Source organism: Osmerus mordax, chromosome 4 (assembly GCF_038355195.1).
Source record: "Osmerus mordax isolate fOsmMor3 chromosome 4, fOsmMor3.pri, whole genome shotgun sequence".
In the NCBI taxonomy this organism is placed as follows: domain Eukaryota; kingdom Metazoa; phylum Chordata; class Actinopteri; order Osmeriformes; family Osmeridae; genus Osmerus; species Osmerus mordax.
In genome coordinates this window covers 17345091-17366977 of record NC_090053.1, presented here as the reverse complement: position 1 = coordinate 17366977, position 21887 = coordinate 17345091, and the positions used below count along the sequence as shown (strand labels likewise).

The 21887-nt window shown below is 50.6% G+C and overlaps 3 protein-coding genes across 3 annotated transcripts in view; 2 read left to right on the top strand and 1 right to left on the bottom strand.

The window, feature by feature from the left end:
• Positions 1–569: 569 nt before the first annotated feature.
• On the top strand, positions 570–12263 carry mbtps1 (membrane-bound transcription factor peptidase, site 1). The gene is made up of 23 exons (XM_067235569.1): positions 570–702; positions 1925–2425; positions 2887–3144; positions 4090–4302; positions 4554–4664; positions 4777–4886; positions 5041–5157; positions 5393–5460; positions 5552–5654; positions 6580–6731; positions 7499–7660; positions 8117–8261; positions 8493–8681; positions 8884–9056; positions 9237–9352; positions 9471–9601; positions 9691–9841; positions 9975–10052; positions 10316–10456; positions 10571–10696; positions 10769–10895; positions 11052–11182; positions 11458–12263. The coding sequence occupies exons 2-23, from the start codon at positions 2236–2238 to the stop codon at positions 11661–11663; spliced, it is 3198 nt and encodes a 1065-aa protein (XP_067091670.1). The 5' UTR covers positions 570–702; positions 1925–2235; the 3' UTR covers positions 11664–12263.
• A 1270-nt stretch (positions 12264–13533) lies between these two features.
• On the top strand, positions 13534–17539 carry slc38a8a (solute carrier family 38 member 8a). Its single transcript, XM_067235575.1, has 9 exons — positions 13534–13722; positions 14277–14475; positions 14754–14910; positions 15512–15607; positions 15861–15918; positions 16012–16126; positions 16422–16569; positions 17009–17208; positions 17385–17539. Exons 1-9 carry the CDS (start codon positions 13534–13536, stop codon positions 17537–17539), a joined length of 1317 nt encoding a protein of 438 aa, XP_067091676.1.
• Positions 17540–20506: 2967 nt separating this feature from the next.
• The window catches only part of necab2 (N-terminal EF-hand calcium binding protein 2), a 23702-nt gene continuing 22321 nt past the window's right edge, over positions 20507–21887 (bottom strand). The window contains exons 7-9 of the mRNA XM_067235122.1: positions 21548–21625; positions 21156–21247; positions 20507–20936 (exon numbers count right to left, since the gene is read on the bottom strand). Coding sequence (XP_067091223.1) covers positions 20908–20936; positions 21156–21247; positions 21548–21625 — 199 coding nt within the window. The 3' untranslated portion in view covers positions 20507–20907. The remainder of the gene's footprint in view (positions 20937–21155; positions 21248–21547; positions 21626–21887) is intronic.

Genomic DNA, 21887 nt, shown 5'->3' with positions numbered 1-21887 from the left:
TGAATTGGTTCAGTCGTTTTTGTGCAAGGTGTGACAATAAAACGGTACCTTTTCAAGTTACTACCTTTTCGAGTTACTAGACTGTGGCCCGAGAATTCATGAAGTTATGCCTAGCTCGCTGTCTAAAACTACTTTTGAATATGGGTGCGATGAAAAAATTACAATAATTTGATAATTTGTAGGGTTTCTAATGTCCATAAATGAGGCAAGAGACCTGTAGTGTGAGAAGTAATGTCTCACCAGATGTTCGTCCACAGTGAAAAGAATGCAGCCATGACCAGCGTAGACCTGCTACGCATCTGGTTTCGCGTAACTTCGTGGGGTTGCCAGGTTGAGGGAAAACGCACCGTTAGCTTTTATCGCAAATGTCTGAATGAAAACGAATTATTATAAGAAGAAATTGGGTAATGACTGGAGTAGTGATCAACTGGTAGCCATACATTGACAATTTTCATATAGAAGTAGACATGAAACGTGTCCACTGACTTTGTTGGATGCATAGTATGTTCAAGCCTGGCAACCGTGCAATGAAACTCCTTAAGACGCTAGCTAGCTATAACCAGGCTTTTGTTGTCTAACGCCATAGCAAGAAAGTTATCAGTCTCTCTAAGAAACTAATATCCAAAAGAATCAGTTTAACACTGAAACACGGGAATATGGAAAGTGGACTGGTGTGAAATCGGTCATGTTTTGGCTCGCTAGGTGAGTAATTTTAGCTATTACCACCAACCAACTATTACAGACATGGAACTAGTCTGTCGTCTGTGCAGCTGTGTTGTGTTTATGACACCGCTGTTAGCTAGTAGCTAACAAATCTGGCGTTATACAGTAATTTGTTTTTAACAAGTTACGTTAGCCTGTAAGCTAGCGTTGGTGTAAATAATATAATGTTAATGATAATGTTAAACAATATCTGGTGATAGCTGTGCTAGCCTTCTAGCTAACGTTAACTAGCGAGACACAAGTTGCTTAGCTAGCAACGTCGTCGTTTATTACAACGTTACAAATCAGACACCGTTACATTTATTAAGATAACGACATCGTTATCAATATAAACGGGATAGTCACATACTAGCTAGCGGTTCACTGTGATGTACACAGTCCCAGATACTTTTATGGCTGGCCAGGAACAACGGTTGTAAAATGTGTAGTTGTCCATGTGGTTAGCTTGTAAAGTAGAGACAACGCTTGCTAGGTGCAGAACTTCTCAAATTTCATTTAGCTCTATAGCTAAGAAGCGAAATATGTTATGCAAATCTATAGCTTTCCAATCATTAACAGCTTCCGTGCTAGTGAGTAATGATACAGGTAGTATAGCTAGAAGGGGTTTTAGCTAACGCTAGCCAAATAGTGCTACCAAAAATATCTAGCCAGCTACATATTTATTGTGCTATCTTTGTCACCTCATCTAGACTTTGCCGAAGGGTAGACGTTACTTTGCCGTCTCAGCGACATGTTGACACAAGTGGTCACTGGTCTTTACAACTTTGGACAAGACAAAAGGTCAGATAAGTATGCAGTCAGAAGGGATGGTCAATAAAGCAAAAAAACAGACCAATACGTATGGAGACGGACCCTGACTTGTACACAGACCAGTCAGTTAGATCCTAGTGTTTTAGGATGTCCTGGTGTGGGTGGAGAGGTTATAGTGGGTCTTGGCAACAGCATGGAGGGATGTGGTAGTTTGTACTTTTACCCTGAGCTCTCTTTCCCAGCCTGGCCTTTGTAGCTGAGGGGGAAATCGGTTTGGCGTTACTCCAGACCTCTGGTGGGGAAGTTTTGGACAGAGTTGCTACTCCTCCCTACTGTACACACTGTTCTCTTCCACAATGGGACTGTGTTGTTTGTTGAAATGAGAAGGGTACAGTTGCTTAATCTGTTGTGTCCCATGGATTTTAATATTGACTCAACCTTCTTTCTGCAGGCGAACTGGAACCTGACAGCAACAACTCCTTCGCTGACCGGCCTCCTTCTCCACACTGCATCTGGCGTCATCATGCAGGCCACCCCATCCGTCTGGCTACATGACTGACTGACACGCTGGACTACAAACATGGAGAGGAAACGTAGAAAGAAATGAACTACATTTCCCAGCTCCGGACCTGACCTGCTTGCCCCCTCGCTCTACCAGAGCTCGAACCAAGCTGTCCCTGTTGTGGAGAGCACCCCCCCCTCCCGCCTGGCCGTGTTGTGTTTAGGCCTGCCGTGGGCCCTCAGGGACACACAGAGGATACGATGGCTGTGAGGCTGCGGCCTGTTAGGCTGCTGCTGCTGTTGGCTCTGCTGACTGGCATCCTACCCGCTGTCGGCATGGATACGGGGGGTCAAGTCTTCAACTTTGACCCTGAACCTGAAGCAGCCCTTCAATCCAACTGCTCTCATCTGACGGTTAAACTGGAATTCTCCACCAAGGTGGTGGAGCATGGTGAGTTAGAGGAGCACCAGGAAGGGCAGAGAAAGTGTCTGGCTGGCGGCTTGTCTTGGTGTGGAGCTGGAGGTATTGTGAGGCAGGGAAGTTCCCTGTGTCAACACAGAGTGAAAGTGTTTGTTTCCCAGCCACAACCAGGTGACGTTGCTGTATTATATTATACCTGCAGGCTAAGGTCACAGGGTCTCTCAGCTCATCTATTATGCCATATTATGAGCAGCTAAACTCGTCAGACCGGTCCAAGTAACCTGTTAAACTAAAAAACGTTCTCTTAAATATCCCCAAAACCTTCTCTCAATTATCCCCATCCATCAAACCAGTGTACAAAGGAATGTGGACAGGAATCCCTGTCGTTCCAGTCAGAGGAGGGTTTTCGTTTTTCGCTTGTGTGTTCAGTGTTGTGCACACATATCTAGTGAGAAGTAGTGATGACGTCTCCCCTTCCTCTCTCCTCCCAGAGTACATCGTGGCGTTCACCGGCTACTTCTCTGCCAAGGCACGGCAGCTCTACATCAGCAGCGCCCTGCGGGGGGCGCCAGCGCTCGACTGGCGCGTCGTCCCGCGGCAGAACCCGGCGTCGGACTTCCCCAGCGACTTTGAGGTGGTCCACATCCGCCAGCCGTCCCCCGGCGGCCTGCAGTCCCTGGAGGACCACCCCTACATCAAGAGGGTCACACCCCAGAGGAAGGTGTTCCGCACGCTCAAATACACGCCAGGTCAGCAGCCCTACATTTACATTTAGTCATTTAGCAGACGCTCTTATCCAGAGCGACTTACAGTAAGTTAGTACAGGGACATTCCCCCCCGAGGCAAGTAGGGTGTAGTGCCTTGCCCAAGGACACGTCGTCATTTTGCACGGCCGGCAATCGAACCGGTAACCTTCTGATTAATAGCCCCTAACTGCTCAGCCATCTGACTCCTCATCTGACGCCCTGTAGTTGATACTGTCATACAAGCCTTTCAAAACCCCTTTTTTTTTTTTACGTGTTGTGTAATAACTCCTTGTGGCATCCCCCTGCGGGTTGTGTTAATCCATTTTTAGTCGAAGAGTTTCTATTTTATTTTTCACGTTCTCCGTTTTCTCTGTGGGGCTTGGCGTTTTGGGGGGTGCTGTGTGGTATAGTGGATATCAGTTCTCTTGCTTCACACAGCCAGCAGGGAGTGTGGTTGTGGGAGGAGGGGACATGACAGACAGAGCTCTGTGTGCCAGCCTGGGGAGGGAGGGAGGGGAGGGAGGAAGAGGAGGCAGGGAGGGGAAGAAGGAAGGAGGGGGGGGGGGGGAGAGGGGGAGAAGGAAGGGAGGGGGAGGGAGGGGACTCAGAGGCTAGATGGTTCCAACCCCTCCTGCAGAATCTGGCTGGGGATGAAAGAGTGCTGTGTCCCTCCCCCACACCCCAAGCCTTCCCAACCCCCCTCCCCTGGTTCCCCCTGGCCTCTTCAGACCCCTCGTTAGCTCCACCACCAGATTCTCCTGCAGCATGGACTGCTGCCATGCCTGCTGTAAAAGTCAAGCCCTACAGGCTGGTGGTCCGTGTGGTTGCCAGGTTTGGACTCTGGGTTCAACCCAATGACGTCATTGCTGTCTGAAGCGGACAGAGCATATTGCTGATGTTTATGTCTTCCTGTGATGCTGATGATGCTGATGTTGTTGTTTACCTCAGCCGAGCCGACGGTGCCCTGCAACACCACGCGCTGGACGCAGAAGTGGCAGTCCTGGCAGTCGTCCCGCCCCCTCCGCCGAACCAGCCTTTCGCTGACCTCGGGCTTCTGGCACGCCACGGGACGCCACTCCAGCCGGCGGCTGCTCCGCGCCATCCCGCGCCACGTGGCCCAGATCCTGCAGGCGGACGTGCTCTGGCAGATGGGACACACCGGTATGATGCCAGGATCGGCTCCACAGCCAGGCGGAGGGGAGGGCGTTGGGTTACCACAAGGGGAATCTTTTACATACATCTGGGGGGGTGGGGGGGATTACTGCTGTCCATTTGGAGGGAGGGGGGGGGGCATTGGCTGTTTGGTGGGGGTGCCGCTACTGGCATTAACTTTTCAGACACTGTCAGGATTACTAGTCGAGGGTTGACGATAATTGTGTGTGTGTGTGTGTGTGTGTGTGTGTGGTATACAGGTTCGGGGGTGAAGGTAGCGGTGTTTGACACAGGCCTCAGTGAGAAACACCCGCACTTCAAAAACGTCAAGGAGAGGACCAACTGGACCAATGAGAAGACACTGGACGACGGTGAGATGGACGCTATTGGTGGAGCTCCACTCTCCATGTACATCATGATGATTGACTCGGCCAGTCCCGTGGTCGCTTCAGTGACGGCAGCTCTGTGATTGGTTGTTTCCAGGTCTGGGTCACGGTACCTTCGTGGCAGGTGTGATCGCCAGCATGAGAGAGTGTCAGGGCTTTGCCCCCGACTCCGAGCTGCACATCTTCAGAGTCTTCACCAACAACCAGGTACAGATGTCATCTAACCCCCCCTCTACCCCCTCTCACATCCCAGCCATGGAAACCATAGAAACCAAGCCTCTGAAACCAGGACATAAACGTGTGTGTTTTGAAGAACTGTTCCATGTGTGTGTTTGACTCGTGTGTGTGTGTGTGTTTCCAGGTGTCGTACACCTCGTGGTTCCTGGACGCGTTCAACTACGCCATCCTGAAGAGGATAGACGTTCTGAACCTCAGTATCGGTGGGCCTGACTTCATGGACCATCCTTTCGTAGACAAGGTGATGGCTGAGAGGAACTGGTGACTCTGGTCATCGGAAAGGACCAGGGTTCATTATACAAACATACAAATCCCCACTTTTTATTAAGAAAATCCTATTGAACGGCCACATCCTCAGTTATTATAAAAATGCTGTCCCAACCACATTTGAAGACAAACTTATGCCTCACCCCTAAGAGTATGTGTGTGTGTGTGTGTGTGCTTGTGGTGCGTGCCTGTGTGTGTGTGTGTTCCAGGTGTGGGAGTTGACTGCTAACAAAGTGATCATGGTGTCAGCCATCGGCAACGACGGGCCTCTGTACGGGTAAGGAGACGACTGAGACACTGTTCTCTGGTTCCACATGGTTCCACCTCTGTTCTGAATGGAACCCCGATGTGTTCTCCATGTGTGGCAGCACCCTCAACAACCCTGCAGACCAGATGGACGTGATCGGGGTGGGCGGGATCGACTTTGAGGACAACATCGCTCGCTTCTCCTCCCGAGGGATGACGACCTGGGTACGGCCTGACACACACACACACACACACACACAGGGCTTAAAGTATTCCGGCACCGTGCCGGATGTCCGGCGTGCGACCATGAGGGGAAAAAAAGCTGGGAACTTGCATGCGGTTTAACATTTTTGAGTCAATTGATTTATAACTAACGTTACAAGCCTATCAGAAGCAGAGCAGGGCGGGTCCTGGCAGCACAGTGTGAATGAGATCCATACGTCACGTTAGCGTTGTCGATGACAGCATGGAGCGCAAATTCATGAACCCTGGGGATGATGTCCTACCCACAGATAAAGGACTCAAAAATAAATGGCGCTGGGCGTGGATAGAAGAAGGGAGAGAAGGCGAGCTTTTTGGCAGTTGGTGCAAGCAACTGAGAGAGCCTGGTGCTTGTTTCTGCACGTTTTGCTCAAGGAAGCTATTAAATGCCAGCAGCGATAAGAAAGTGCTTGCTCGTCATATCATATAGCCGCTGCCTGTGCACTCAAACTTACAACAACGTTGCCGGGAGCAACTGTTACAGCTGACACACTGTTGTCTATGACTGACCGTGTCTGCGACTTATAAATACGTTTGTGCACATTTATTGCGGAACATGACAATTTCTTAGCCACTGGTCACCCTGTGTACAAAATTAGCAGAAGACAAAAAAGGGTTTCTCTCCAATCCCCCCACCCCACCTCAAAAAAGTTCAAGCTCGGGATTTGTTTTCACTTTAACCCCTGCACACGTCCTCGCTGTGTCATTACTTTCTTGCCCGTGTGCACAAACACTTATTCACTCCCTCCCTCCCTCCCTCCCTCCCTCCCTCCCTCCCTCCCTCCCTCCCTCCCTCCCTCCCTCCCTCCCTCCCTCCCTCCCTCCCTCCCTCCCTCCCTCCCTCCCTCCCTCCCTCCCTCCCTCCCTCCCTCCCTCCCTCCCTCCTCAGGAGCTGCCGGGGGGCTACGGCCGGGTGAAGCCTGACATCGTGACCTACGGTTCGGGGGTGCGGGGGTCGGGCATGAAGGAGGGCTGTCGCTCGCTGTCGGGTACCAGCGTGGCATCCCCCGTGGTGGCAGGCGCAGTCACCCTCCTGGTCAGGTGAGGGCGCCACTCAGCTCCCACACGCGTCACGCTTGTTTATAGGAACATCTTTGGCCACCTCAGCTTGAAGCAAAGGTATTGCATTTCCGTTTTGGGACCTCAATCCGCCACTGAGCTCTATCCATAGAAACGAACAGGACTCCATCTTTAAAGAGCTTTGATGCTTGGTCTACTTAATAACAGGTCTGTGGTCTAAAGTGACACAGCTGTGATGATGACCGTGACTGTGACAGCTGTTCAGATGCTGGTGTGGGACCCCAGGGGTGTGGGAAAGGCTTGTGATCAGACCAGGAACAGTCCCACCAGCCAGATAGCAGCAGGACCGGAGGGTCTGTGGTGCTTGGTGGGCCTGAGAGCGCATGACCTCATTTGTGTTCCATGTGTTGTTGTTTTATGACCTTAAGACCTTATGACATGCGCCTTCCTTCGCACGTACTTTTGTTCTTCTTGCCTGTTATTGTATGACCTGGTTTTATTGTGTTCCCTGTGTTCTGTGACCTTACGACTGGAGCGCTTTGGGTCGAGAAACGATGCATAAATAAACAAGATTATTATTATTATTACTAGGAGGTGGTGCTGATAGTGTAGAGTTGTTTTGGACCTGAAACAGGCTGTTCATGCAGTTAGTGATGTCACAGCGGATGCTCCAATCACACCACCCTTCCTTTATAGCTACCACTCCCTCTTCCTTCACACACAGTCACGCACACACAGTCGCACGCTGCACACACACACACGTGTTTAAGGTGGGATTGTGTCTCCAGCACGGTGCAGAACAGGGAGCTGGTGAACCCGGCCAGTATGAAGCAAGCTCTGATCGCCTCGGCTCGAAGGCTGCCTGGAGTCAACATGTTTGAGCAGGGCCACGGGAAACTGGACCTGATCCGAGCCTACCAGGTCCTCAACAGCTACAGACCTCAGGCCAGGTACACACACATACACACCTGATCAGAACCTACCAGGTCCTCAACAGCTACAGACCTCAGGCCAGGTACACACACATACACACCTGATCAGAACCTACCAGGTCCTCAACAGCTACAGACCTCAGGCCAGGTACACACACATACACACCTGATCAGAACCTACCAGGTCCTCAACAGCTACAGACCTCAGGCCAGGTACACACACATACACACCTGATCAGATCCTCAACAACTACAGACCTCAGGCCAGGTACACACACACACCTGATCAGAGCCTACCAGATCCTCAACAGCTACAGACCTCAGGCCAGGTACACACACACACACACGCACACCTGATCAGAGCCTACCAGATCCTCAACAACCCAGACCTCAGGTCAGGTACACACACACAAACACACACTTACATGGTTCTGTGTCAAGTGTGGAACTGACTTTGTGTGTGTGTTTGTGTAGTCTCTCTCCCAGCTACATAGACCTGACAGAGTGTCCCTACATGTGGCCCTACTGCTCTCAGCCCATCTACTACGGAGGCATGCCCACCATCGTCAACGTCACCATCCTCAATGGCATGGGTGTCACCGGCAGGATCGTAGACAAGGTACACACACATTACAGACACACACGCATCTACACACATGCACACACATTACAGACACAAGCACACTCACATGCATCTACACACACACACACACACACACACACATATTACAGACATACACCCTGATATTTGCATGCACACATACAGTCACACACTCCTCATTCTGCAGTACTGATAAGTCTCCGGCCCCACCCTCAAGCTCTCTCTCTGCCTTTCAATCAACTCTCTCAGCCAATCTGGCAGCCCTACCTGCCCCAGAACGGGGACCACATCGATGTGGCCGTCTCCTATTCGCCGGTGCTGTGGCCGTGGGCGGGCTATCTGGCGGTCTCTATCTCGGTTGCCAAGAAAGCAGCGTCTTGGGAAGGAGTCGCTCACGGTCACGTGATGGTTACAGTGGCGTCGCCCGCTGAGAACGATGTGAGTTGTAACCATGGACACTGCGTTAAGCTGTCTGCCTATGATGGAATCCCAAAGCTAGTATAAGTAGTGAAATAGTAAAAATACTACTTTTAAAGTAATACTTTTTTGCCAAGGCTAGTATAATGGTATTACAGTACAGCAGTGTGACTGTTAGCGTAGCTGGTCAGTGTTTATGCTAACGTAACCTCTGACCTCCCAGTCAAAGGTGGGCGGGGAGCTGACCTCCACGGTGAAGCTGCCCATCAAGGTGAAGATCGTCCCCACGCCGCCCCGCAGCCGCAGGGTCCTGTGGGACCAGTACCACAACCTGCGCTACCCTCCAGGATACTTCCCCAGAGACAACCTGCGCATGAAGAACGACCCGCTGGACTGGTGAGGCTGAGGCTCTGGCCCTCCGCTGCACACACACGCGCTACACACACACGCTACACGCGCGCGCACACACACACGCTACACACACACACGCACCTCGCTCTCCATCTTTACACCTTTCCCTGGGTTGTTTTCTTTGCTGTCACCCTGGAGTTTGAGAGGGATGTGTGTGTGTTTCAGGAACGGAGACCACATCCACACCAACTTCAGGGACATGTACCAGCACCTGAGGAGTATGGGATACTTCATAGAGGTTCTGGGAGCACCAATCACCTGCTTTGACGCCAGCCAGTATGGTGGGATCACATCCTGTCTCTCTCTCTGAGAGCTCACGCACAAAAAACTCCTTCACACCGCCTCTATCCTTAATATAACATATGTATTGGTTTGTGTGTGTGTTTGTGTGCGCCCCAGGCACCTTGTTGATGGTAGACAGTGAGGAGGAGTATTTCCCGGAGGAGATAACCAAGCTGAGGAGAGACATCGAGAACGGTCTCTCCCTCATCATCTTCAGCGACTGGTACAACACGTCCGTCATGCGGAAGGCAAGTGGGCCGTTTGATGTGTGTGGTGTTTAGCTCCCATCCCGGCCTCCTCCCAGTAGAAGGTAGTGATGGTCCTTGTCTCTGAGCAGGTGAAGTTCTACGATGAGAACACGCGTCAGTGGTGGATGCCAGACACAGGGGGCGCTAACGTGCCGGCCCTGAACGATTTGCTGTCTGTCTGGGGCATGGCATTCAGCGACGGCCTGTACGAGGGAGATTTCACCATGGCCGACCACGACAGTGAGACACGTCGGGGGGGGGCGAACTGTCCCACCGCACACTCACACACAAAAATATGAAGGAGAACAATAGCGAGTCAAGCTGTGGCTCCAGTGTGTTCTGACAAAGGAAGTGTGTGTGTGTGTGTCTCCAGTGTACTACGCGTCGGGCTGCAGCATCGCGCGCTTCCCGGCGGACGGCATCGTAGTCGCCAAAAACCTCAAAGACCAAGGTACACACCTGGTGGTTACCATGGAGACTCGCATCTCCTCTCCTCCACAGATCACCTGGCAACTGTTAACATGGAGATGGACCAGCCGCTGTGTTCCCTTCTAATTTCTTCATTGTTTTCTTTCTGTCTGTCCCTGTCTCTCTCTCTCTCCTGTCTTTAATAATAGCTCCCATTGTATTCATACTCGTGTGTGTGTGTGTGTTTTGAGGTGGATTTGCTCTGTGTGAATAGTTAATCCTGTGTTTCTCTGGCACCCCCTGCAGGCCTGGAAGTTCTGAAGCAGGAGACGGCAGTGGTGGAGGGCGTGCCAATCCTGGGGATGTACCAGACCCCCTCAGAGGGGGGTGGTCGCATCGCCCTCTACGGAGACTCCAACTGTATAGACGACAGCCACCGGCAGAAAGGTAGGGACCCCCCCCCCCCCCCCTAAAACCCCCAGACTGTATATATTAAATATGATGATAATAATAAGAGCTGGCAGCTCCTTCAGAAGGTGATGGGCTGGTGTTGTGTTTCAGACTGTTTCTGGCTCCTGGACTCCCTGCTTCAGTTCACCTCCTACAGCATGACTCCTCCCAGCCTCACCCAGGGCAGGGTCCCTTCCCCCTCCGGGTCCCAGCAGCCCCTGCCCCAGAGACTGGAGGGTGAGACACACACACACACACACACACTCTCAACACTCAGTAGAACTTGTGTGCTAACCCTTCTCTCTCCAGGGAACCACCTGTACCGCTACTCCAAGGTGTTAGAGGCCCATCTGGGGGACCCCAAGCCCCGGCCCCTCCCTGCCTGCCCCCACCTGTCCTGGGCCAAGCCCCAGCCCCTCAACGAGACCGCGCCCAGGTCTGCACCCCGTCACATTCAGACACCTTTATCCATCCGAAAAAGGGCGATTCATTTGAAGCTTACCCAGTCAATGCACACTACTTAACAAAAGGTTCATCCAGATAATACAGTTTTATAAGTGTGTGTGTTTATTTATGTGTGTTTGTGTCCCAGTAACCTCTGGAAGCACCAGAAGCTGCTGTCGGTGGACCTGGACAAGGTGGTGCTGCCCAATATGAGAGCGTACCGGCCCCAGGTTCGACCTCTCTCTCCTGGGGAGAGTGGAGCGTGGGACATCCCTGGAGGTAGGCAGCCTGGAGGACGACACTGCACCCGTCTGTCCTGACCAACTGTCTGTTGGTCCATCTAACTCTCACTCTCTCTCTTCCCATCTAACTATCTATTTCTATGTATTCTTATAACCATCTAACTCTGTATCTAGAACACCTGGCAGACACAGATCATATCTCACTTTTCAGCTATAGTTTTCTTTCCTTTTCCTTTTTTTGGTGCTTTGAGGTTTTTTCCCCTGACCTCTGACCCCTTGCCCTCTGACCCCTTCCCCTCTTACCCCTGTCAGGTATCATGCCAGGCCGCTATAACCAGGACGTGGGCCAGACCATCCCTGTGTTTGCCTTCCTGGGGGCCATGGTGGTCCTGTCCTTCTTCGTGGTCCAGCTGACCAAGGCCAAGTCCAAGCCCAAACGCAGGAAACCGCGCGTCAAGCGGCCCACGTACCTCCAGCAGAGCCTGACTGTCAGCACCGCCAAGAGCCCCACTGTCTGATCCTTCTAGAACCCTGAGGACCCAGGATCTGGAATATGCCGGGGCCACGGCAGGATTCCGGGGAGGAGATTGTGGAATGCCACGGCGGTTGGGTCTGGAGGGATCATCCTGCCCTGAGCGTGACCCCTGACCCTGGCATGCCGGCTGGGCAGAGAGAGAGAGCGAGAAAGAGAGAGAGACAGCAGAGACGTTGGTTAGAGGAGAGGATATAATGAACAATGGACGCACAGTCCTTCTCCTTCATCCTGTTTTCTCTCTGGTCTTCTAAAGGCATCGTTCATCTGACCAAATAGAGTTGGACTGGATTTCAGCCCCAGACTTTTATATTTATTAAATTAAATCCAAACATACCTACACACACACTCACGTACACACGTACACACACTTACTGAGGTGTGTGATCTGATTACGTTACTTGGACTGATTCTAACTGTTGTTATCTGCACTTTTTCATCGTCATGGGCTGTTTGGTTTGTCTCTCGTTTTTATATTTTATAATTCTGATGATGCTGATTGTTGGTCAGGCGTGCTGACCTGGGGGGTCAAAAGACTTATCTACCGCGCTGTTGCATTATCTCCTCAATAAAGCTTCATTCTGGAGTCTGTTCTGTTGTACCTGGAGTACTCCCACTCGCACACTCTCACACACACACACACACTCCTCCCCCTTCTGAAAGCCGCCAGTTGGTCTATGAGCTGGACTAATTCCATTCCAGAGTTGTGAGGTGGACTAATACTCCCGACGTCATTCCCAAGGATGTGAAGGTGATGTGAAGTGGATTAATACTTTAGAAGGTGAGAGAAACTGGCAGGGGGGGAAGGGGGGCTGTGAGAAGACCCCCTGGCTGATCCCTGCTAATGGGCCAGTTGCCTTCCTCCCCCTGGCTGGCCAGCCTGTGAATCTGTCACTGCTGCTCTGTGTGACGCCCTGTTGGATCTAATCACCCTGGGACACACCGGAGACCGAGGCAGCATGGCCACAGGCGGGCTCTGCTAACAGGCACGATGGCCTTGGCTCAGAGGATGAATCTCGTCCAGCCTTGTGTGTCCAGCCTGCGTGAGGCGTCACAAATTTGCACTTTCATTTTGAGCTGAGGAGACGGAAGGAGACTCGCAAGCAAAAGTGTCCTCGGATGCGTACGGACCGTCGATGAAACGGAACAGAAGAGGACTCATTCATTATTTGTGTTCTCATTGGTGTAGCCTCTATATATACCTCACACACACACAACCCTGTGCGCTGATGGGATTTAAAAATCGTTCCTACTAAACGCTGTCACATGCCCTTGTTCCCAGACACCAGGACAGCCGCCAACCAATCACCAGCCTCCCTCTCGTCCTCGCGAGGAGAGACAGACTAAGCATTCCGCTCCGCGCTCCCCCCCTATTCTTCCACCCATCTCTTCTTGATATTCCTGGAGGTGACGTTCAGCCAAGGCATTCCAACCCTGGTACCCAAATCTCCCCCTCTCCCGGTACGGCTGAAATCCCTGGATGTGACAGTCAACCAAAACCTCCTCCACAACAAAACCAGACCTCCACCGTTTCCTGACTAACCCACATTGTGACAGTTTATTAGAACAATGAGACTAAATAACGGATGAGTATTAAACTTTGTCTATGATACTGACTACACCTAGGTGGTCGGGAATCAAGTGATGCTACACGGTTCATGGCCACGATTAGTTTGGAAACTTAGAAGACACTCGGTATCAACTCCTCCTTCCTTTCCCCTCTCCGACCCCTGCTTACGTTACCTCCCCCCCCTCTCTCCTGCCACTTTCTCCCTCCCCTCGTAAGGTCACATTGATTATTGAACACCACAGAAGTTCCTTCAAGAGTTTGTCGGAGCCAGTGTGCCCGCCAGAGCATGGAAGAGTTGGCGAGAGAGAGCATCAGCCTGCTGGCAAAGCCCGCGTTAGATTCGGGCAGCCCTCGGCTCAGCTCGCTGGGTGCGATCTTCATCATGCTGAAGTCTGCCCTGGGCGCCGGTCTACTTAACTTCCCCTGGGCTTTCGAGCGTGCAGGAGGGATCCGCGCCGCCGTCGCGGTGGAAATGGTTTGTGATTCAAACGAGATAAAATTGCGGTTAGCCTGAGGTCATGCTTTATTGCGTCTGTTGAGAAATAACTCAGCACCTGGAGAGAGATGAGGGGCGCTCTCGTTGGTCAAGTGAACTAGAATGCTTGTATATGATGTGTCTGGTGTTTAAAACACTTGTGGGATGATGTGCTATAGACATGGATTGCGTGTACACACGGATTCATGTGAAAATCGACTGTACAATAAGTGTGAGCGTTAATAGATTAGCATGTATAAGAGACCAGTCGTTACTGGAGGGTCGAACTGACAGTGATCATTGTTTGAGGTCAAGGGCGATATGTCTCCCCAGCCGATAGTGTCACGAAAACCAGGTTGGCTAGATTAAAGTCTTGAAAATCCACAGGAAACACAATTTTCTCCTAGAACAGGTTAAGGAGTAGCCATGTCCCGTGGGCACTCGTTCCCTTCTCCAGGCATCTCCCTTCTGTTGATTTACAAGCTTTTCATCATTGGTTTTTCATTAAACCTATCTGTTACTATGACCCCTCTCCCCCTCCCCTCCCTCCCCAGGTATGCATGATCTTCCTGATCAGTGGGCTGGTCATCCTGGGGTACTCCTCCTCCATCAGTGGCCAGACGACCTATCAGGGCGTAGTACGGGGCGTCTGCGGCCCTGCGATTGGCCAGATGTGTAATGTGGTGTTCATCTTCAACCTGTTCGCCATCTCCGTGGCCTTCCTGATCATCGTGGAGGACCAGCTGGAGAAACGTAAGGCCACACAAAGCACACCCCACACGCCAAACACACACACTGCACACACCCCACATGCCACACACACCACACACCACACACATACACACTGCACACACTGCACATGCCACACACACCACACACCACACACTGCACACACTGCACATGCCACAAACATACACACAGCACACACCCCGCACACCAGACACGCATGGTAGTAGATGAACACTCCAAGACATCCTTCAGCAGTACATCTGAGTGATCGTAGCCTATTGTGTGGTGTGTGTGTGTGTCAGTGTGTGCTTCCCTGTACGAGCTGGTGACCAGACGTCCGGAGGCTGACATGCCGCACCTCTGGTACACCGACCAGCGCCTCGCCCTCACCCTGCTCTGTGTCTTTCTCGTCCTCCCCCTCTCCATCCCCAAAGAGATCAGCTTCCAGAAGTACATCAGGTCAGGAAACGCACGCACACGCTTGCTCACACACACATCGAGCCGCGCTCTGTGGTACGGTCTATTTAACTCGCTCCGTCTACGGAAGGGTGAGGTCGGTGCATTGGGATTTGTGCATGAGAACACTAGTAGTTTCATTGGGTGGTGAAAGTCAAATCAAGAACCCTTCAAGTATCCTAACTTCTGTCTTCTCTCCTCCTCCTCCTCCCCTCCTCCTTCTGCCCCCCACCCTTCCTCCACCCTCTTCTCCTCCTCCCCTTCTCCCCCCCTCCTACTTTCCTCCTCTCCTCCTCCACCTACGTCTCCTCCTCTTCCTCTCGTCCTCCTCCCCTCCACCTCTCCTCCACCACCCTTCCTCCACCCTCTTCTTCTCCTCCCCTTCTCCCCCCCTCCTACTTTCCTCCTCCCCTCCTCCACCTACGTCTCCTCCTCTTCCTCTCGTCCTCCTCCCCTCCACCTCTCCTCCACCACCCTTCCTCCACCCTCTTCTCCTCCTCCCCTTCTCCCCCCCTCCTACTTTCCTCCTCCCCTCCTCCACCTACCTCTCCTCCTCTTCCTCTCGTCCTCCTCCCCTCCACCTCTCCTCCACCACCCTCTCCAGTGTGTTAGGAACCCTGGCTGCCACCTACCTGACTGTTGCCATCATAATTAAGTACCACACCAGACCAGCACAGAATGTGTCAGGTTACAGCAGTGGGTGGGTAGATATCTTTCCTCTCCTCTCCTGTCCTCTCCCCTCCTATCCCCTTGTCCTATTCTCTTGTATTCTCCTCTCCTCCTGCACTCTTTCTGAATGTGAGATATTAAATGGTTTAAATGTTAAGAGTGACTGACAGGTGTATTTTTGTAAAGACGGTTGTTGCCTAGAAGGTCATATCATATCTTTTATAAAAGACTCTTTTTCTCTTATTTATGTGTGTGTGTGCGTGTGTGTGTGTGTGTGCACGCAGCATCAGTTCCTGGGCCTCCATGTTTAGTGTGATTCCCAGTATCTGTTTTGGCTTCCAGGTGAGTCTACGCTCAGGGTTCGTAAGGAAGAAGCCAGTTGTGTACTTCCTCTGTTCTTCCTGGTCACTTCCTGTTTATTTCCTGTATTTTCAGTGCCACGAGGCTAGCATCACCATCTACAGCAGCATGGAGAACAAGAAGCTCTCCCATTGGGTGTTTATCTCTGTGGTTTCCATGGTTATCTGCCTCATCATCTACTCTCTCACTGGTCAGAACTTCATCCAAACATCATCCAGACATCTCTCCTGTCTGCTGTAGGCTTAGTTGAAACCATTTAGAAATGTCTCCTTTTTGCATTTCCTGATCTCCCTGATCTCCAATACTAACGGTATGGGATTAAGTGTGGAAATGCACATTCTGAACTCATCCATCAGGGATTCCTCCATCCAAGCAAGGAGGAGGAGATAGGTCTCATTTTGTTGAAAGACCGTGCCACATAACATTGGCTGTTGTGTGACGAAGCACTTCCAGTTCACCATGGTAACACTTTCTGTCTGCTGCAGGGATTTATGGGTACTTGACATTTGGGGAGGATGTGGCGGCGGACATTCTGATGTCGTACCGAGGCAACGATGTTCTGATGTTCGTCGCCAGAGTGCTGTTTGGGATCTCCATAGTCACCATCTACCCCATAGTGGTGCTGCTCGTCAGGTAATACACACTGCTGGCTCCTCCCACAGATCTCCTCCCAGCCAATCAGAGCAGTGTTTCTACTCTCTGGTCAAACCAGGTGTGATTTGTGTGTGCTTCGAATGTGGACGTGGACTGCACTTAAATAGCGCTTTTCTACCTTACGGGTCATCATTTGACTATATTTTTTGCCTCTCTTTCACCGCTTCACACACACAATCACACACCGATGAAGCATATTGGTGTGTTATTTGTGTGTGTGTGAATGGATGAAAGAGAGGCAGAAAATATAAAGCTAATTGAGTTTCTTGCTCAAGGACAGTTTGACACACTGACAGGAGGAAATGGGAATCAAACCACCAACCCTGAGAACCAACCAATGAGAATGTATATTGTCAGAGTGTCAGATTGTGTGTGTGTGTCTGTGTGTGTGTCTGTGTGTGATTTGACCCTCTCGCAGATCGGTCATCCAGGCACCCCTGCTAACCCTGCGACGGCGTGTCGCCGTGGTGACTGAGGCGTTTGAGAGTCGTTGCAGGTACGGCCTGACGGTGGCGTGGATCACCGTGACGATGCTGATCGCCATGTTCGTACCCGACATCAGCAAGGTCATCATCGTCATCGGAGGGATCAGCGCCTTCTTCATCTTCATCTTCCCAGGTGGCTCAGAAACTCCCTCTCGCACCGCACACACACACACACACACACAGACACACACACAGACACACACACAGACACACACAGACACACACACACACAGACACTGCCTGTTAGCACGGCCACACACCACCTGCTGGAGTGTGTAGGACATGTTGAGTGACAGCCCGCCCCCACAGGTCTGTGTCTGATCTTCGCCATGCAGTCGGAGCCGGTGTCGTGGTGGACACGCCTGGCCCTGACCTCCTGGGGCTCCATCACCCTGCTCTGCGGGGCCTTCATCTTCGGCCAGAGCACCACCACCGCCATCATGCAGCTCCTCCACCACGTATGACCAACCTGGCAACATCCGGCGCATCATCCTCCAAATATATATTGTAATTTCTTTTCATAATAATCCGTCGCCCCCGGACAACCGCCTGTTACCACGAGGGCCATCCGTGAACTGTGAACGACTGGTTACCACAGCGACCACCCTTGTGAAAACGTGCTGGAACTTTCTGTTGGAGAGGAGAAGCTCCCTGTTTCAAGCCATACCAAGATGAAGATCAGGTTCATAATACATGATCATGATACCATTTGGCGTTTTCTGTGAATTATGTCATGCTGATGTTTTTATACTGATGATTGGTGCTAACGTAAAGTGTTGTCTCCTAGCAACTGCATAACATGGCATGTGTGTCGCGTTGATCTCGGTTGTCTATGGCAACACACGCTAAGCCAGGCTTATAACCTTGTTTGTTATGTATATAGACACCACTCTGCATAACACTGTATCTCTGAATAAACAAAATGTTTTTATATGAAACCGGGACCTATTATTTTCAACATAGGTTCATTCATTAAAATATGGCAAAAGTGCTTTCAGTATTCCTGTAAGTGCTGATTCATGATTCATGCCTGTGTTTGTGTGTGTTGGGGTATGGGTGTGTATGCAAGTGTGTGGGGATTCTCATAGAAAGCTGTACATGAGTTTGTCTCATTTGTTTTATTGAATCGCATCACTCTACATGGTCTAGAACTTCAACAAAGATTGAAGACGAAATAGAATACTTGCATCCCTGCAATAAGTCTCAACACTCAGAGAGAGAACGCCTTGTTACTGAAACATACGTGAGCAGAAGTGTTATTTCATAAACATTGCCTTAAAAGTGAAGGTTCATTCTGCCATTTTCTATATATGTATATTTATATATTTATTTTGTCTCCTTTATAGGAATAATACTAGAAAATAAACATAAGAAATGCACCAAACCCATACAGTAGCATAGCTATAGACTACGGCAAACCTGTTACTGGACATTCAGCTAGATCATGCACTCAGTGAAGGATAGAAAACAGTAGCTAGCACAGTCAGGGAACAGCCAGGAATGTTGAAGGTAGGGTGGAGGAACATTAGACCCCACACACACTGAACCAAGCCCAGCAGAACACAGAGAGCCAGCCTGACACACACCAGGTCTCTTTCAGGAAAGAAAAATACTGGAATCACTGTTTGTGGGTGTCCTGTCTAGTTGGAGTGTTTCTATAATATCATACTGTCTAGTTGTGATATTTCTATACTGTCTTCCTGTGTAGTTGTAGTATATCTATACTACTACCCTGTGTTATTGTGGTATTTCTATACTATTGCCGTGTCTAGTTGAGGTATTTCTATCCTATCACCCTGTCTAGATTCATCTCTGTTCTCCCTGTTAATGGTCTGTCAGACAGTGTTGTCTGGGTCTGCATCGCAGTGTTGCTCAGGGTAGCCCAGATCTCAGAACTGTCTCCCCTCTTGTAAACCAATCAGGATCCATACGTTCCTGGTTTCTGCGAGGGGGTGAGGGGTGACCTGGGCAGGTAGGTAGGTAGATATTACTGTCCCTGACTGAAGGAGAGGGGATTATTACTGCTAATGAACTCAACAGTCAGTGAAAGAGGTGTTCTGGCTTTGTCAAGACAACAGGCTATCAGTCTGTCTACATCTGAGAGGAGAGGGTGAGGGGGGAGATTACGCCCTCTACAGGTAAACAAAGATCAGTGACTCCTAAATAATTCAACCTTTTACATGTAAAACGTCAATAGGTTCTGTTTTCATCATTTCTAATGCCTTCAAATGTTTATATATATATGATATATATATCTTTAGAATTACAATATTTATCCATTTACATTGTGCTTTCAGGGTGGCTGTCTGATTGTGGTTGTGTTGAGGTCCAGGGAGGTAAAGGTTCTGGTTCAAATGTGGTTAGGTAAGAGTTGGATGTGTTCGATTGGGTTGCATTGTGTTTTGTCTACTGTAGGTTGTGGTTGGGTTCCACGTGGTTGGGTTTTAGCTGGGCTGTGGTTGATCTTCAATGATCTCGAAAGCTGAGTGGGTGGATGGACATTCGCATTGGTCAGTACAACATGAACCTAGTCTTGTCATTGGCTGCGTCAAGACATGTGAACACTTAGGCTCTTTTGGTTAATTGCAATGAACATTGTGGTGTGGAGGTCAAGTGAGAGAGCTACCGTAGCTGCAGTTCCGGGAAGTTTTCATTCACTAGAACCCACTCCCCTGTCGCACTGCCCCTCCACCCATAACCTAAACCTGTCCCCTAACCTCAGACCTCAACACAGTCCTTCATTTCCCACACCTCCTTCTTCTCTACCCCGCCCCTCCCCTGTCCTCCTCTCTGAGATCGTGGAGGAGTTCTCTCTGAATGTAAACCGTCTGGGAGTGACTGATAGGAGGAGGTCCCACACTAGAACACTACAGACACCAACACAAACTGAACTCCAGAATCATAATAGAATCATAGAAGTACAGACTTCATAGGAATAAATGTCACTAGACAGCTAAAATATCCATCGCTGATTCAAACAAAAACACTTGTCAAACACGACAGGGAAAAACAAGATTCAGCTGCACAATGGAGAACACAGAGATACCTGTCACAGAGATACCTGTCGATACTTCGTATTGTTTTATCTCCCCGTCGCAATTTATTTCTCCAGTTTTCTCCCCTCCCCTCCCCTCCCCTCCCCTCCCCTCCCCTCCCCTCCCCTCCCCTCCCCTCCCCTCCCCTCCCCTCCCCTCCCCTCCCCTCCCCTCCCCTCCCCTCCCCTCACAGACAATCACTGTATCTTACTCAGTTCCTTTAAGTCTCACTTCTACATCTCTTCTCCTACCCTCTCTATCCTGTCCATTTACATATGTTACTTTCTCTTAAAAAGCAGGCTCAGAATCAGACAGGGTGACATGCAGGTCAATTTTCTTTTTTGTTGACCATAAGGGAATCGCTACATGGAGCAATTGACCATTAGATAACCGCTACATGGAGAAGTTGACCATTAGATGACCGCTACATGATACAGATTGACTATAAAGTAGCTGCTCCATGGTCCACTTGACCATTAGGTGACCGCTACATGGAGCAATTTGACCAGCACAGATTGACCGCGAGGTTACGCTCCAAGGGAAATCGAACCTTTGGTCAACTGCTACAAATCCCTTTTCCATTGTGAATTCAAACACAGGGTGACTGCTACATTGTGAAAATGTATGGAGATAATCCTGCCGCTCAATATTCACTGCAATCGACATATTTCATTTGCTACTGTGTAAACATTAACTTACAGAGGGGTGGGGGCAGGGTGGAGGGGGGGGTGAGAGGCATGAGGGGGAGGGGTTGGGGGAGGTGTGTGGGGGGGTATGGCTTTCGGCCACGCCCCTCATCAGTCTCTGTTCAGACTGCACCAGGCGGCTGCAGGAGATAGAGAGAAGAAAGGAGAGGAGAGGAGAGGGGAAAACAGAGGAGAGGGTGGTGGTTAGACATATTTCTACATTTTGCTACCTATCTGTACCGGCTCTCATCTGTGCTGATGGCTCCAGCTGTGCGTGTGTGTATGTGATGTGTGTATGTGATGTTTGTGTGTGTATGTGTTGTGATGTGTGTGTTTGAGCGGAAGTGTGTGTTACCCACCTGGCACAGCTACAGTAGACACAGCTTCAGGCTGACACAGTGTGTCCACCTTCACATGCTGGAATGCCTTCGTGGGCCCAGACTGGAGATGCCTGGGGTAGATGGAGAAGGCATTAGCTACACACACACACACACACACACACACACACACACACACACACACACACACACACACACACACACACACACACACACTCTCACACACACACTCTCACACACACACTGTCACACACATGCTCTCTTACACACACACACATGCACACACACACTCCAAGCACCCCCCTTCCATGAACTGGTGACATAAATAACCCCCTCCCCCTCCCTAGACAGCACCCCCCATCCCTCCCCACGTTCTGCCCCCCTGCTGAGTGGTCGATCGGGAGGAAACTCACCTCTTCCACTCCTCCTCTCCATCCCAGAATTCATAGACAACGAAGGACAGTCCGTCTGGCAGACGCACCGCTGTCACACTGGAGAGGATGTGTGTGTGTGTGGGGGGGGGGGGGGGATGGGGTGAGGGAAGAGGTAGAGGGTTTGGGGGTGAGGGAGGAGGGAGAGTACAGCAGGGCAGGGTGGGGGAGTAGTGGGGGGGAGGTGAAAAGAGAGATTAGGTTGTGTATCGACTCCACAAGAGGGCAGTAGTTTGACATTTGAGCTCAGATGGACTGATGTTGCATTGACACTGCTTGTGTTGATGTGAGATTGCTGGTGTGTCTATGGCATGTCCAGGAA